At 33.0% G+C, this 18,096-nt stretch overlaps 1 protein-coding gene across 1 annotated transcript in view; it reads right to left on the bottom strand.

The window, feature by feature from the left end:
- Window positions 1-11,607: 11,607 nt before the first annotated feature.
- Window positions 11,608-18,096, bottom strand: part of syt9b (synaptotagmin IXb) — a 29,801-nt gene continuing 23,312 nt past the window's right edge. Inside the window, exons 4-7 of the mRNA XM_058768140.1 lie at window positions 17,302-17,422; window positions 15,381-15,552; window positions 14,387-14,516; window positions 11,608-12,061 (exon numbers count right to left, since the gene is read on the bottom strand). Coding sequence (XP_058624123.1) covers window positions 11,990-12,061; window positions 14,387-14,516; window positions 15,381-15,552; window positions 17,302-17,422 — 495 coding nt within the window. The 3' untranslated portion in view covers window positions 11,608-11,989. The remainder of the gene's footprint in view (window positions 12,062-14,386; window positions 14,517-15,380; window positions 15,553-17,301; window positions 17,423-18,096) is intronic.

Here is an 18,096-nt window from a genome sequence, read left to right as displayed (position 1 = left end):
CTTGGAAGAATTCTCAAAGCTTAAAGGAACTTTGTGTTTTGTCTTCAAAATACTGAATCAGTAGTAAATTCAACTATATATTTTGAACCCAAACCTGAATTAAGGAGTTTGACTAATTCATTAAACAAAAAACACTATTTAGGATTAAAAAATTGCTAGTTTCTTTTTAAACAGTTGCACCTCCCAGAGAAATTGTAATGTGATGATTCTGTTTGTCCATCAGGTGGCGCCTTAATACAAAAACAACATTTTGAACTCTGGGAACAGGATTCACGTGTGCATTGTTGATTTTGTTTGCAAAGACAGTGAGAGTGTGTTTACACAGATTAGAGAGATATCCATTTTCCATCATCTCTAGTTTATCAGTGATTATCTGAAATTCTGCATTTTCCCTTGGATAATTCCCATTAGACGTTTATATGCTCCTGACACCACTGGCCCAAATTCCGCTAGTCAATTATTTAGGCTGTTATATAATGGCATCATTCAAAATTGTGTCTCATCTTAAATAGAAATCACAAAACAAGTATTTTGCATTAACTACAGCATCAGATCACATCTTCTTTATATATGCCTCATTAATTTGCTGTGGGTACATGTTTTTCATTTGTATTATTATTATTTCATTTAAACTGAAATGGAAATGAAGCCCGGGCGATTGTTAAAAATGAGGTTTGATTGTCATGAGGGTACTGAGCTTGTTGTCAAAGAAAACACGGCAAAGGGAAAGCGACAGGCTCAAATGAAGTAGAAACATTTGATGTGGAAACTTTTGTGGCCTAATTCAATCATAACTTTGAAAATTCAAGGAGTCAATTTACTAAAGTAAATCACACTGCAAATACTGTACATGAAGTGAAAATCAACAACAAATCTATATAACAAGAGCTATATTTACCCCAGATTTGTATTTACACACACACACACACACATGCGCAAAATGTTATTAAAATCATTTTAAAACTACTTAAACACACCTTGTCCCAAAGTACTTCCATTAATAACAATGTCTAAGTTGCTGGTGACCGAACTCTACCCCAGCAAAGTGAGACAAAAGCCCTCATCAAACGTTCCATGGAACTTGGTGTCTCTTCCAATACTGAATGAGTTTAACAACATATCATCAGTGACTTCTTGTCCCTATTAAGCCCATAAAAGTGTATGTACATGTCTGTATTAATATTATTTGGACTTATGACCATCTCTGCTCTGGGGAGTTGCATCTAATGCTAATCATTACGATTATGTACACAAAATACATACACTTCAAACAACAGATCCCTGAAATTCGAGATGGTCCTCACTGCAGAACACAAAATCCAGGGGGCGTGGTTGGATCTAGATCTCCTCCCACCCTACATATACCTAAACCTACCCGTCCCCACCCCTGATCCCTAAACCCACCCATCTCCACCCCCTAGATGTGGATCCAACTCCGCCCCCTGGATCTTTGTTCTGCAGTAGGTAACTGACTAGAAATGAATGTGTTTATCTCTATAGTTGAATTTTTATACACAAATTAATAAGTGTGAAAAGGTGAATCTGTTCGGAAATATCAGACAACACACTGACAGACCCAAACGTCCCTTCTACCACCAAATGAGGGCATGCCTGGTCCCCATACAGTCTCCACAACTGAGCCAACCCTCTGACACACTTCCATAATTCCCTCTCATCTTTTTTTAGGGTTTTATCCCTACCAGCTCCCAGCAGTTTCAAACTACATACGCAACAACACATTCATGACTTTGTCAGGAAACTTCAAAGCACTAATTTATGATTCCTGAAAGATTTGCATCCTTTGTGTCAAGAAGAAAAGACTGAGCAGATATAAAAAAAAGACTGTAGATATAGGGGCATGATAAAATCCCAGCTAACAAAAATCTAAAATTTTACATTACTGTTAAGTTATGAAAATGTTATTTCTGAATGTTAAAAATGCCCGGTTCTTTAAATGTTTAAAAAACATTTTCATGCGAACGTTAAGGGGACATTACATGTAATTATTTTGCAAATATTATGGAAAAGTTACTTTTGAATGTTCTCTGAATGTTCTGAAACAAATAGTAACATTTAAAAATGCTACATGAATGTACAACTAAAAGGTTCCATGAACAATGTATAAATTACATTTTTGTTTTAAAGTTTTTAGAACATTATTAAAGACCAGACAACTCTGAATGAATGATATTTTAACATTACTGGAATGTTTGAGATAAACTTTAAGACAAAATTCTGAGAATATTGCTTGTTAGCTGGGATGTTGCATGTCGTATATTGGTATAAGATGTTGTAAAGGCTCTATTTTTTAAATAACATTTTAAACGGGTGTTACTGTTCACATTTACTTTTGTATTTTGTACATTTTCAGTGAACCAAGAAAAACAGAGTAAGCAGACATCAGTAACTTCAGCAGACATCAAGACTTAAACAGAACAGTAGCAATTGAAAATTATAGGTGAAGTGTCAAATTTCTCTGTTAAAATACCTTCTCAGCTGTACATAATCCATGTCTAGCTTAATTTCCCTGAAAAGTATTTTACGCTATCAGTGACCAGAATGCTCATCTGGGGGCGGGGCTATCTGTCTCCTTGACCAATCACAGACAGGGATTGTGTTTGGAAACTGAATGCAACACTCTTCACCGAGTGTTCTGAAACCTGTTTGAAAACAGTAGTATAGTGTCGCTAGAGATGTAGAAATTACTTAATTGACTTTTAACACCAACTGCAAAATCATATTCACATGAAATTAAGCATTAGATGTGCAAAATCATATTCACATGAAATTAAGCATTAGCTCTATGTGCAGGGACCCTTAAACTGATTTTTCCTGTTTTTTCTTTGGAAGTTACACGTGTCTTGTCTGCTTAGTACTGTACTTTGAGAAGAAACCAGACACCGAATATTCGTTACTTCAATCAAGGGTTATTGCTTAGCTGGAACAACTATAACATTAGGGATCCCTCAAGGCTCTATTCTTGGACTGGTTTTATTCAGCCTTTATTGCCTTGCCACCTCCCAGGAATGTTATCAGACTCTTTGAAATTTGAAATGCTAAAAATCATATTAGAGTCATTTAGATTTCTGAACACATGGCTGTTGTCCTGTCTGAGGCTGAACATGCTATTAAAACATAACTTTAAGACAGCATATGCTATTTGGCACTAATCTGTTATTTAACACTATAGACTGTGCTATTGTTATGGCACATGGACTATTTGCTTTGTCTGAAATAAGAGTTGTTTGCATTTACTGACCTTGTCACAGTGTCTTCTGTTTGATGTTTTCTTTGACTAGTTGTTGAAGTCTTTGTTTTGGTGATTGCACTTGCTTAGCCTTGCAGTGTTTATTAAACATGCTTTGAGAACAGAGACCTGAATGTCTTTCTCCTGAGCTTGCGCTGAAGAAAATTAATCACCATTGAAACATTCTGTCTTGCACCTTGGGACTTAGTGGGAAAGAAAGCAGTCTATTTATTCCACTTTAATGTATACAAGGAATTGAATATTCATGTGGTCTACTAACATGTGTGTTGTGTACACATACGCATTAGGGAAAAATACACTGGAGTCCAAAAGTCTGACACCACAAAAAAAAACAAAAAAAACAAAAAAACATTTAAAAATATTATTGTGAGAAAAAAAAACATTTTTTGGCATTAAAATGATAAAAATGCTAAATAATGTAATATATATCTTAGTGAGTTGGATCACCCTGACATCTGGTGATATTCCCATGCTGATATATTATGCACCATCACATACTCTTAAGTGCTTCGGTGTTCTTGCTGAAACCTGATCCGTCTTACGCAGATGGATATTATAGATAGAATCTGACAGGAGGAAAAAACAGAATGCACACCCACGATACTTGTGCAAATTCTGCCATATCCTTATTAATCAACATTATTTAACCCATTTTTTTAATATAATTTGTGTGTGTGTGTGTGTGTGTTAGAACCCAAATTTTACATTGGACATCAAGAGGCAAACCAGCACTAAGGTGACTAAAAATGGAAATGGAATTTTCATGAAAATCAAAATTCAGTGGTTAAATATCATTCAAAATATCAAATCTTGTTATTAAAAATGAATTAAGAAAATGGGCACAGTTAATTTTCATATGCTTGTTTATTTATTTATTTATTGTCTGTTCCACTATATTTAGTCTGTTTTATACTATTATAATAAATAATAACTTTTTAGGTTTTTCGAGGATGAAGGCACATCATGCAACTTCTACTATGTGAATTTGCAAGAGAAAAAATGCAATGCAATCTCAATGCATTTAAAATTATATAAATAAAATATTTAAAATAAAATATATTAATTATAAATAATAAAAAAAAAAATCATATCCCTGTCCTATGCATGATTATATGGTTAGTTGCATTTGGTTGCTTGCATTTAGCATAGTTTTAAACATCAGAGCAAACCCATTTAAGACCCACCAATCAAAAAACACTTCTGTAGAGATTGCGCTTGATGTAAATGCTTAAGAGCGAGGTGTTGTAATCTTATCTCATCATGGTTCAGTTCAATATAAATGGGCTTATCTGTGGGTTTTTATGTGCATTAAAGTGTATTAACATGCATAAATGTTTGTGTGTGTACAATAAAGAATGATCATGGGTACCATCATATTTTTTGGACAGCAATATAGCTGCAGGACGAAGACTTAATTGTTCTGTGTATGAACTGCGTGCTTAGCAGCCAATAACAAACCATTATTGGACAATTGTGAGAGCACGGAATACCCTTGACGATTACACCGGATAGATGATCAATCCTTCACAGGGCTTTTCAAATAAGTAATGTGTGCTAACTGTGTAGCCTTGATATTGCAGAATTCCCCTGGGTTGTAAATCAGGGACATGTAACCATAGCGTTGCTCACCTAATTGGCTTCCATTTAAGGCTGGAGGTGCACAATTCACCTCTGAACTGTAATGAGAGAGGAGATATAGCCTGTGAGGATTATAAAGAGGATGAGAGACAAAAATAAAATGGCAAACCCATAGTTAAGCAAATCAAAACAAGCCTGTAGTCACATACAGTAAGAATACATTGCTTGGCTAAATGAACCATCAATAATAGTTCCAATGGACCACTGTAACATGCACCTGATGTCACTAAATGGCAAAACCGATAAATTAGCCTACCATTTGAGCATTGAAGGCTTCAGCATATGTTTGTGTAACCTATAATCTGATTTAGAAAGCACTTCAGAAAGTGTTCTCTTTAGTATGCACATATTAGCAGAGAAAATCACACATAGCCATATCAAATTCGGCTTAATTGGATGCGACCCTTGTTAGCACACCCACTCTCAAGTTTAATTTAAAGGTGCAAAAGGAGAAGAATTGAGGTAATTAACCAAATCATCCGTGGATATGTCATGCGGTTTGCCGTCAGAACAAGTGTGCGGGGATTGTAGTAGTGTGGAGAGAATTGTCTCTGTAACTGGACTGCTACTCTATTACTGAAGACATTGTGTGCTATGCCTGCAGAATTTCACAAAAAATAGTGGTGCAATCTTTAGCTAGTTGTCTTTTTAAACTATGACTGAGTGTAAAAAGATGATCCCAAATACAAAATCCAGGCTCTTATTTTAAAATGATATTTCACCCCAAATGAAAACGTCATCATTACGGTGCTTCTTTTTATATATATATTTATTTATTTATTTTCTGGAACTCGACAGACTGGATCCCCTTTCATTTTTATAAAGATACGGAAGTAAAAGTCCAATTCATTTTCTCTATAGGGCAACTGATTTTGAATGATACTTACTACATCTACTGTGAGTTGCAAGATTGTTAAAGGGATAGTTCACCCAAAAATGAAAATTCTGTTATTAATTACTCACCCTCATCAGAGAATTGCAACAAGCAAACTGAGCCAAAAGAACACTTTAGCAGCCGATCATTCCCATAAAGCTCTACACATGTCGTGCACTCACAAACTACTTAAATGTATACATAATCAACATCCCTGTTCACACAGATCCGTGAAAGCAGCTAAAAATGCTGTATTATACACGTCAGTACTTGGCGATGTCACTTTGTGATGAAACATTACATGCCTGAGGACATATGCTAATGACTTAACAAATGACTAAATGTAAATATGCATTCTTATAGACTGAACACGTGATACCACATGCGCTTAACATCACCATTTTCCATCACAAATTTTTGTTTTGAAAAACTGCCACTTTGAAACCTGTTTTTAAAAGATAGCATTTTCAAGCTCCCAAAAATCTGTTGTTGTGTAAATAATTTATTATTATTATTTTTTTAAACGGTGTCATGTAAACACCCCCTAAACCAGGTAAGACTATTTCCACAGATCGCCTTTGACATTTAAAACCGTTTCATTGAACATCTAATCATGAATGTCTAGGTCAAATAACACCACAGATATAAAAGCAAAAATGATTAGATAGGCGTGACACATTGTCAAGTGATCACATTTAAATGAAAATAACTCTTATTGATATTATCATTTTACATTTTCAAAAGCCTCCAGATCCTGTAGCAGATGTTATTGCGAAAGAAAAGTCATTAGTTACTAAGCACACTGGCATTATATAACACTGCTCTGAATGCAACCAATGGCAGATGAAAGCAAATATAGAATGACTCCCCAAATTGTATTTGAACAGGTGTGTAGGTGGAGAATAATGAGAAAATATGAATGTTTCTCTCCCACTCAATATTGTTCGGTATAGTTCATTGGTTTATTATAGATGCTAATTTAATCGATTTACCACTTAGCAACAGAGGCTAAGAACAGTGTGAATCACTTCGGTGAAAAGTTTTCTCAGTGTGTGATTAATATTTACGTAGATTATAAGTGATTGTGTCACTTATCATTATTGGGTTTTGATCTGCTGATGAATTAACAGTGTTTTTTTCTCTAGGAATTTATAAGAGTAACATTTTCTTTTCATGTACCAGGGTACCATTCTTTGAAGTACCTTGAAACCATACCACATAAAATACCTTTCGAAGGTTTAGGGTCAGTAAGATTTTTTATTTTTTAAAGAAATTAATACTTTTATTCAGCAAGGATGCATTAAATTGATCAAAAGTGACAGTAAATACATTAATAATGTTAAATTTTTTTTTACTTCAAATAAATGCTATTCTTTTGAAATCTTGTAATTATCACAAAAATAGTAAGCAATGTTTTCAGCATCGATATCATGATATCAAAATTTCTTATTGTTATCGATAACGATAAGAAATGCTGAGCAGCAAATCAGCATATTAGTATGATTTCTGATGGATCGTGTGACACTGAAGACTGGAGTAATGAAGCTGAAATTTCAGCTTTGCATCACAGGATTAAATTATACTTTAAGATATTAAAATTGAAAACAATTTAATAAATTATAATAATATTTCACTGTTTTTGCTGTATTTTTGATCAAATAAATGCAGCCTATGTGAGCATAAGACACTTCTTTTCAAACTGAAATTCTAAATATAAAAGCTTTAAAAAATAAATAAATATATATAAATATAAATAAATAAATATATATATATATATATATATATTTTTTAAAAGCTTTCATTTTAGATTTGATTTCAGCTTTACTTGATTTACCTATTTAATCTAAAAATCTAAATATAAAAGCTTTAAAAAAATATATATATATATATATATATATATATATATATATATATATATATTTTTTAAAAGCTTTCATTTTAGATTTGATTTCAGCTTTACTTGATTTACCTATTTAATCTAAAAATCTAAATATAAAAGCTTTAAAAAAATATATATATAGTTTTTATTTATATTTTCAGGTTGAAAAGAAGTGTCTTATGCTGTATTATATGTCAGTTTTCATTTTAATTCTACATTTTAGTCATTTATGTTTTGTCAGTTTTATTATTATTATTATATGTATTTTGTAAAAAAATATATATTTCTAAATGATTTTTAATTTATTTTTATATCAGTTTTAGTTTTATTGCAATTAGTACATTTTTGTTATAATTCAAGTTACAATTTTTGTTTAGTTGAAGGCAACGTTTACATTTTTTGTTTTTCGTTTAATATATTCATGCCATAAACCTACAGTATAACCTAAAAAGCAATGTATGTGTACTTCAACTCTTCAGATCCACCTTACCAAGGCCCTAAAGGGCTCTCCATTAACACTCCATCAACTGGATATCATTGATTAAGTCAGTCTGATTAGAGCCCCATTACCGGAACCAGTAAATGAGCATAATTAGATTTTAAGACTTGAGAGCGAATTAAGAGAAAAGGTGCAGACGGCGCTGGACAGGACCATAATTCCCACGATGCCTGCGCTACTAAAGCTCCCTGCCGTCTGGTGACAGATCGGCCGCATGGAATGATCTGAGAGCACAAAGTTTGCCTCAGTTTTGCACATCACAGAGATCACGCTGTTAAATAATTCATAACGCTGGCAGTAATTAGGAAGCGGTGGGGCCCACAGAACACAGCGGTTACTGGAAACTCTTCCCTCTTCACCCTTGACAGTTCCTCTACCCCTGAGTGCCAGCTCCTTGATTAGCAATGTGAGCCATTAGCACATCTTGCCATCGTACAATTTCAGGTTGCATTAGGTAAACATTGATGGGTCTCACGGCAAAGGAGGTCTAGCTGCGGTCAATTTACAAAACGAATGCTCCTAATAACAACTTAAACACCCTGTTGCTGATAAGAGCGAGTAATGCGACAAAACTAAAACGCTGTCGTTATAATCCACGAAGCCTGCTAGAAGCTGTATTGGTTTTATAATCTAGACAGTTTTGTGGTCATGACGGGAGTCTTTTTTTGTCATTTGTCAAATTTTGCTACTTTTAGCCCAAAGATGTTATTAGTTGTGCTTGCTGAGCTAATATGCCAATATCACTCTTACCTGTACTTAAAGATTTGAACAAACCCAAAGTATTAAACTTTGGCATGTAACAACACACATTTAATACCTCAAAACATTTAGCAGTAGAACAGCGACATATTAATTAAACAACGTTGATGAGAAAAATAGAAAACGGTTTAGAACTATATATATATATATATATATATATATATAATGTGTGTATGTGTGAGAAAATGAAGCAATGTTTAATAATAATCTAAATATTAATGTAAACATTTAAAAAGTTAAGCTATGCTTGCATAACTGACATACTTGAAGGCCAAGTATACTTTAGTTTGTTAATATTGATATAATATTCACATAAATATTTAAAAACAATCAATGTTTGTCTAACTGATAAATAGTTAGGCCTTTAATTAGTTTATTTAAATATAAATATATATATTGTGATAACCCTACAATGTTTTTTAAAGCTCGATTTCAAGTAAATTACTCATGTTTCTTCAGAAAAAAATATAATAACAATAATTTTACTATAGTTTTTAAAATTGTATCTCTAACAGATTATATACTGCAAATATATACTCCAGTACTGCAAACACTTTTCTGGTATTGGTAGCAATTACTGAAATGTTGATATTGTGACAACCCTACAATATTTTTTAAAGCTTAATTTTAAGTAAGTTTTCTTCAGAAAACATTATTTTACTTCATGATTTTTAAAATTGTATTTCAAACAAATTATATATAAACATGTCCAGTAAGCACTCCGTTCTTATTATATTATAACTTCTTGAATCTTCCTGACTAAAGTTCTACATGCGTCTTTGGCAATCAGCTCTCACTACCAGCTGTCAGTAATTGTGATCTCCACCTGCCAACTGGCAGGAGCATCTTTTCTATCATCAGTCCTCGCCCGCTGACTCCGGTAAAAAGCACAGTATGACAAGCATCATTTTAAAAGTTTAGACCCCTCGCACTGATGTGAACCCAGGTCTCTCCACACGTCAGGAAGCCTTAGTGCAGCAGGACATTGATTAAAGAGCCATCAATCATCTTATCTTGCAGATTGCAATTTCTTTCGCTTTTGTCAGGGAGCTCAGTATAGGATCTTTTACCCTCGACTGATTTTAGGATAGACGAGCATCAGTCATGTGTGGTCAGAGCCTGATGGCACCATCTAAAAAGAGTGAGGACGAGAGGGTGAATCATGAGAGCAAAAATTACAATGAAAGCTCAGCTTCATATCTTTGACCACTTTCATTGCTCTGCTCATTCAAGAAAGCAAAACATTAGTTTTTTGAAATCTAACTTCATTTTCACAGTAAGAAATATCAGAAAACACAAATAACCCTCATACAGTGCAACATATGGCCGTTTAGCAATACTCTGCATACAGATATTGCATACAAGTTATCTTCTGAGGGATTTGTACCGATACTTTTCAGCATTAAATGAAGCATCAGGTTGTTTTATTTTAACTGTTGTAGCAATTCTTTCTTTATTCATATTTATGTGTGTGTACTTTTAAATTGCATTGTGTATTTATGTAAAAATTTTATACTGTCTGGATCTGCTTGCAGTCTTTCTTGGCCAGGCCTTCTCTGTAAAACCAGATTCAAATATTAATTGGACAAACAAATAAAAATAAAATGATTAAATATTTAAAAGAAGCACATGTAAACATCTGAAAAAACAAAACAACAACAACAACAACAAAAAAAAACAAACATAAAAGAACAAAATACCATTCAAAAGTTTTGGGTCAGTACAATTGTTTTTTTAAAGAAAATAATATTTTTATTTAGTAAGGATGCATTAAATTGATCAAAAGTGACGGTAAAGACATTCATATTACAAAAGATTTCTATTTCAAACAAATACTCTTCATTGTTAATTATTTCTACAAGTAAAGTAAAATAAAATAAATAAATAAAAATAAAATAAAGCAGGGCATTTTTTTTTTCAATATTAATAATTATAATAAATGTTTCTTGAGCACTGAGTCAGCATATTAGAATGATTTCTGATTGGATGCTGAAAATTGAGGTTTGCCATCACTAGGGGTGGGCGATATGACCAAAATCTTACACCACAGTATTTGAAATGTTATTTCACGATGGCAATATATATCACAATATAGTTATTTAAAAAAAAAAAGAAATGCTACATACACTGTATAAAGTAATTAAATGTATAAAATCACTGTATATTCATCACTGTGTAAATTAAATGTACATTTCTTCTTATTAAAGTTACAAAAGTGATTTAGTCAAGAGCAGTGAGAGATTTTCTCTCTTTTGTCGTTTGATTAACATGAATGACAGACAGCAGGAATATTAGACTGCTGTCACTTTAAGAGCTACCCGGATCCAATGTACTGTTACACGTGTGTTTTCTTTCTCAGCTAAGACTTAAATTTAGAGGATACTTGCAAAGACGGGCATTTTGACACAAGTGTGTGCAGGTAACTGTTCAAGGCCTATAAATTGGCAAAAATAACTCTGTTTAATACTCCCACGCTCTATGAGCACCATCTTCACATGCAAGACTTTCTTCAACAACATTAAAAATCTTAATCTCAAACGTCTTGGAATGATTATTATTATACATTATTATTATCATTTTTAAGTTTCTGTTTCTTTCCAGTATTTAGTTTTGGCATAAATGATGACTCGAGACTTATGCATTTCTTATATATTTTTATACAGTAAGACTTTACAATAAAATACCACAAAATAGACCCCATGCACTACACTTCAAACAATATTAGTGTATTACAATGTGTTATACAGATACATAAAACATGACAATGTCAAAAATACTTACCTCTCAACTAAAGTATTCAACAAAAGCAGAACAATGTTCAAGGCTCATTTTATAACCAAATACTGCTCACACACAGTCACTTCACATGCAGTGGACCTGACACTCTTCTTCTATCCAGGAAACTTTACGGCTAAAGAGTCCTGGGTGTGTACTGCATTGAGTGTGTGCACACATTTAAAGTGACCTTTAACAGAACCGAGATATTTTTCTCTCTCTCGCTCCTTCCTTTTCATTAAAGTTGTGAATTGGACCATGCCGGGTGTCTCCATGGCTGAAATTTGACGGCATCCATTACGGGGAAGGAGGTGTCCTCAGGGAATTACAGGAGCCTTGGCTCCCGCCGGCCGTGCTCTGACCAACCCACTGCCAGAGAGAAAAATCAGGGTTAGCTGAGGAGAACTCAAATCAGATCAGATGCTGAAAATCATATTTAAAGCGCACACGTAATACACATCGTGGGAGGAAACCAAATTGAATTCCGTGACACTGAAGGACCCAAGTGCTGCAATGTCATTATGAGTGTACTGTCACAATGGCCCTCTTAGCACCCGAATGGCTCGTTTTTGCCTTCGAATCAATTGCAGCTGTGCCACGGCTGCAAAAATCAGCTGAAATCTTCACGAAATCTTCTCAACGACCTCAGATTTCCCTAAAATGGCTTCGATTTGCTTGACGTAATGCTGACCTCCGTCTTCTGAGATGCGATTTTTGTATTTGTTTATGCCACTTGTGCCGAGGCTATAGATGTTTTGGCTTCCCATTTGTTTAATGTTATGGCGGCTCCGGGAGCATAACATGGTTGAGGAGGACAGGGATTGTGAATTATTGAAGATGTGTAGCCTGTGCTCCTGAGAGGTCAAAGATTTGCAAGACAAGATTTCAGAGCAGTAATGTGTGAAAAGCTTTTAAAAAAAAAAAAAAAAAAAAAATTGGAAAGATGATGATGAAAATGAGTGTTAACCTAAAAGAGACTTTATGGGATTCCTCAAAGGGATTGGAGGTAAACATAAACAAGCCATTACACTGGACTTTTCTGACAAAATCTTATCACCTGAAATAACATTTCACTAGCTTTTATGGTTTGTTTCCTCAGCAAACTTTTATAGGTTTGGTTGACTCTTAATAACTTCTGCAATGCTGTTTTGCATGATGAAATAAAGGCAGCATATGATCGAATCTTATGTAAACATAATGAAACTTTCAGAACTAAACACTTTCTTCCCAATCCTAAAAATAAAACAAAAACATCTGAACTTAAGCTGCAAAATGACTTATTCAAAAATCCCTGATGTCAGGAAGCCAAATGCAGTAGAGCACAGCATTATTATAGTGCATAATTATAAACATAAATGTAAAAATTAACATATGAATACATTTCAACAACACCTATTTGCTTTTAGACACTTGCCACACCAAGAGAGTCACAGTGAGACAATAAGGAGGAAGTAGGATACTATTGTTCCTAATCACCATAAGACTAAAGTAAGACTAAATATGTATAAATAAGAATATAAATAAGACTAAAATGTGGTAAAGTGTGTGTATGTTATGAGAACTATAAAAGAAAGTACATAAAAATAGTGTATGATACAAACAAGCAATAAACTAAATAATAAAAGACGAAAATTATATAAAAACAAATAAATACATAAAAATATAAATAAATAAAAAATCTCAATAAATAAAATGATAAACATTTTTATGAAACATTATTAATATCAAAACAAAACAAAATGGGAGGTAAATCAAAATTAATATCAAAGTATGTCACGTCTGTGTGTTGTTCCACAACTTTGAAAACAATGTATATTAAAAATAGAGTATAATACAAATAAGTAATAAAAAATAAAAACACAAAATAAAATATACAAAATAATAAATACATAATAAAATGTTATTATTAAAAATAAATGTAAATGAATAAAATTGATAATAATAAATAATAAAAGCAAATAAAATACTATAAACAAACAAAAAAATGTTTCATTGTAGCAAATAAATAAGAAAATAAAAATATATATTAAAAAAATGGGAGTTAAAGCAATATCAAAGTATTTCAAGACTGTCTGTATTTTCAACTAGTTTAAACTAAATAATAATAATATAATAATAAATAAAAATATAATAAAATATACAAAATAATGAATACATAATAAAAATATTATTATTAAAATAAAAATGAAATAAATAAATAAATAAATTGATAAAGAGTAAATAAAAATATAATCAAATTAATAAAATAAATTATACCAAATAAATACAAAAATAAAATAAAAACAAAAAATAAAATGGGAGTTAAAGCAGCTGTAATAGCACCAACAGGCATTTAGAGCATAGAAGGAATTGAAATCTCATTCCAACTATATCATCTATGCACGAGGACATTTCATCATATTGTGGGCTTCTTCAGCTTTTTCCCAAAAGATGGCATTGTGCCTTTTAGCTTGCAAAATGGATATGTCTATTAACATTTGAATATGCCTTTTATTATTTATATTATCCAGAAGAATACTCAGAACAAACAGCCCTGGATCCAAGAGTAAATTTAAAGATTGATTCAGAAGACCTCAAAACATCAGCAAATGTAATTAACAGGCTGTTAGTGAATCTAGGTCTCCAAACACTTCACAGAAAACAAATCATTCTGTTGAAATGGAAATAAAGCTCTAATGGTAAGCTCAACATTACCTCTACAAGCGGATGCCAGCGGGCGATGGGTTTGCGTGGGTACGTGAGCATCTCATTCCAGTGATCGCGTCCCAAACTCTGAGCTCGGTTTCCCACATGACACACGCCAATAACCTCATTGTGACCTACGCTGTGAATGAGAACAGCATATCCAAGCTTAAAATGTGACAGCCGAACCATGACACCCCACAAACAATGCCTCTTTTCCAACTTTAAAGTGAAAAATACCTTGATTTTTGCAAGATATTTTTATATACCTTTCACTCTATGCATCACAAGGACACTAGGTCTCTCTGTCTCCATCCGTTCTCTATTCATTTGTTTGTGCAGCAGCAATGAGACACCGAAATGCTGCGGTTCGTACTTCTCAAACAGGACAGTGATCTAAATCTGATATGAATCTCTGGCTGCATTGGGAATATACAGCTCAGGCTGTTCCTCAGATCACCCACCAGCACTAAGAATAAACTTCTATAGTCTCTGAGCACTGTGCTTGGCAAAAATTAAAAGCATATTTAATTTAAATGAGACTCTTTTTCAGTTCAAATCTGACAGTGAATGCTCACTAGCTCCCTCCACGCTGCTAGCTGTACGTTTGGATTAGCTCTGCTAAAACTGAAGGGCTAACAATAGTGTAGCGACTTCGAAAAGACAGGCTTACCTAACAAGACCAAGCTGGTTTAAGCTGGTTTGGATGCTTGCTGCTGGTATATGTTGGTCTTTTCAACAAGCCAGTACAAGATAGCCTACTAATAAAAGGCAGCTAGCCATATTAAAGCTCAATTCAAGGAGCTTTTTAAAAGTTGTGCATGAACAATGAATCAGTCATTTTCTGAATCTCTTCATGTAAATGAATCAGTTTGCGACATATTCATACGTGTCTGATCATTTCTTCAGTTCGCTCAGATGTAAATGTGACAATGATATAACACTACGATGTGAGTAATGTTGCTAGTTTTAAGTTAAAGGCTACTAAGACACATTAGTTTCTTACCGGTCATAGTCCATTACTGCTATTAAAAGACTTATTTGGTCGATGTTCTCAGGCGGAACATCAAAAACAATGGCTTCATTGTAGACAGGATTGAGAGTGTTCCTTTTCGTTGATGTTTTCCTTTTCTTCAGTCTCCGGCCGTCACACATTAGAGAAACCTTTACATAAGGATCTTAAAAGACACAAAAAGCACAAAAATATTTTCAGCAGAATATGAAATTATGGAGGGCCAAATTACTCAAAATTAAATAAATAAATGTTAAAATATATAAATAAATCGTTGAATTCAAAATTAAATAATTAAATGCATAAATAAATGTTTGCTTGTTTGTTTGTTCAATTATTTAATTATTTCCTCCACATTTCATTTTCAGGGGTACAGTTGTCGGCACGTAAATCAATCAATCAATCAATCAATCAATCAATCACAAGTATGGATTCCATTGTTAGTACATGAGTGTGAATGAATAAATGAGTAAACAAACAAACAAACAAACCACAAGTATGATTTATGTATTTATTTGTTTGTTTGTTTGTTCGGTCTTTCGTTTGTTTACTCATTTATTCATATATTCATATTCATACAGGGTACAACGGGGGGGCCTTTGATATTATCATTATTATTATTTTCATCTAAACCACTAAATGGCACAAAAACGTGGCGTAGCACTTTCAAAAACATTCGCTTTCCAAGATGCACGTGTTTATTTGGCTGATCCTTGACGCAATGCAAAGTTGATTCTGTGCTTACTTGATCTAATATTTTATGTTTTTTAAAATGTTGTAGATTTAAGTAGCAAATCACTAAAATTAATGCATATATATTTTGAGACAAAAGTCCTCTTAACAATTTTCAGTTTTGTTCAAGATAATTAAAGCATCAGTTTTTAAATAACGAAAGAATATGTAAAAGTATGGTATTTGGGGTAAAAAGCGCTCCTGCTGTTGGGGCTAAAGGCGCACAGTAATTAACATGATAATTAATAGATGGCTGACTTTTCCATTTGTTGACATGACAAGATTCAGATGGTAAATATCATATATTATGTTGGGTGTCCATATGAGAGATAATCACCATGTTTAGAATGAAACCACCATATTTAAAAACATGATATTAATCATATCATATAATAAAATATCATTTGTTGTTACTACTGTAAATATATATTCAATTATTATTGGATCTCCTTCAATGCTTTCAGAATCTTTACTTATTAAAATGATTTTGTTTCTGTATTTTAAAATATATTTTTTATATAAACATTTTAACGACAGTATATTTATTGAACAAAATTTATTCTTTTATTTTTCAAAATAAGCAGAAAATAGTACAAATTTTTCTAAAGTGAACAAGCATTAACTGAGACATTATTTAAAAAAAAGCATTATTTTAGCTGAAATATTTATATCAATAATGTGTGCCTTTTACCCCGTGTGTGGGGTTTTTCACACAAAATCTGTTGCTCCATTAATGTTCAATACAATTTTCTGCAATTATACATTTTAGGCACAGTGAATAGCACATTTTTTCTTAAGGTGTGACTTTAGCCCCGTTGTACCCTATATATATATATATATATATATATATATATATGATGCACCAAGGTGGAAAAGCACTTCTGTAAATGTTCTCAATTGCTTTTCTTTTCAACCTGATCTGATTGTACTCCAGTGCAACATCCTGTGTGTTACTTGTGGTTGGATGAACTACAAAAGAAATTCTGGATTTTTCCCAACCCCACTTAGCAGCTACTTGTGTATGTAAAATCTTCTGCCACATTCTCAAGTGTTTGGTCAATTAAATCAATGCTCTTTTAGAAAGCCCTGGACGCCCTATGTTTTAACATGTCATGATGACACCAAAAAATCATTACTGCTGAGACAATAAGTCATTTAGAGGTCAGGACGATGGGGAGCCTACCAGACGCTCCTGTGATGTCCATGGCTTTAAGATTTCTGGCTTTAATTATCGTTATTGTCAGTCGGCCGGCAGTTGGCAAGTAACAAAGAGAAAACATCAGATCTCCCAGATCCACATTATCCTAGAAGAGACATAGAAACAGAAACAGGATACATTAACTTAAAGAATCATATCATAAAAGCTGATTTAGTGCAAATTAAATAACATTCACCAAGCCTTCCCTGAGCTTCTACTCATTATAACGGTCTATTTATTCCTTCAATCCATAGCAGTGTGCAGTATCATATAAACAAACACTTTCCTGGATGCAACTTGTACAGAAATTGCTTTTTAAACACTTTTAATTTTAAACACTTACATTTTATATTTAGAAGTTTCTTCATACAGAAAGCTGAAAGGAACTCATTGTTTTATGAATGTGTCTCACTGTAATTCAAGTTTGGCAAAGATGCTGCTATTGAAGAATAGTGCAGTGCCAATCGTATTTGATCCCACAGCAAACACTGCAACTCATTACACATGCAACAACAGCCTGTTCATATTTAAAGGTCAGAAAGAGGGTAGAAAACAGTCATGTACAGTTAAATTACACCTGTTTTTGGTGCAAGAAATGTTATAAATTGATATCAAAGGGAAAACAGCATACAATACAGCCCGTTTAAGAAATAAAACACATTATTATGGTTGTCTGATGTATCGTAAGCACTCAATACAAATTTATGGGAACAGAAAAGTGCTTCACCTCAAGGGAATCCTATTTTTGCACTTTGCTATCCACTCCTAACAGCGAGCAGA

Source organism: Onychostoma macrolepis, chromosome 25 (genome assembly GCF_012432095.1).
Source record: "Onychostoma macrolepis isolate SWU-2019 chromosome 25, ASM1243209v1, whole genome shotgun sequence".
In the NCBI taxonomy this organism is placed as follows: domain Eukaryota; kingdom Metazoa; phylum Chordata; class Actinopteri; order Cypriniformes; family Cyprinidae; genus Onychostoma; species Onychostoma macrolepis.
Note: the sequence above shows the minus strand (reverse complement) of the source record. Positions and strands in the feature narration are given on the sequence as shown.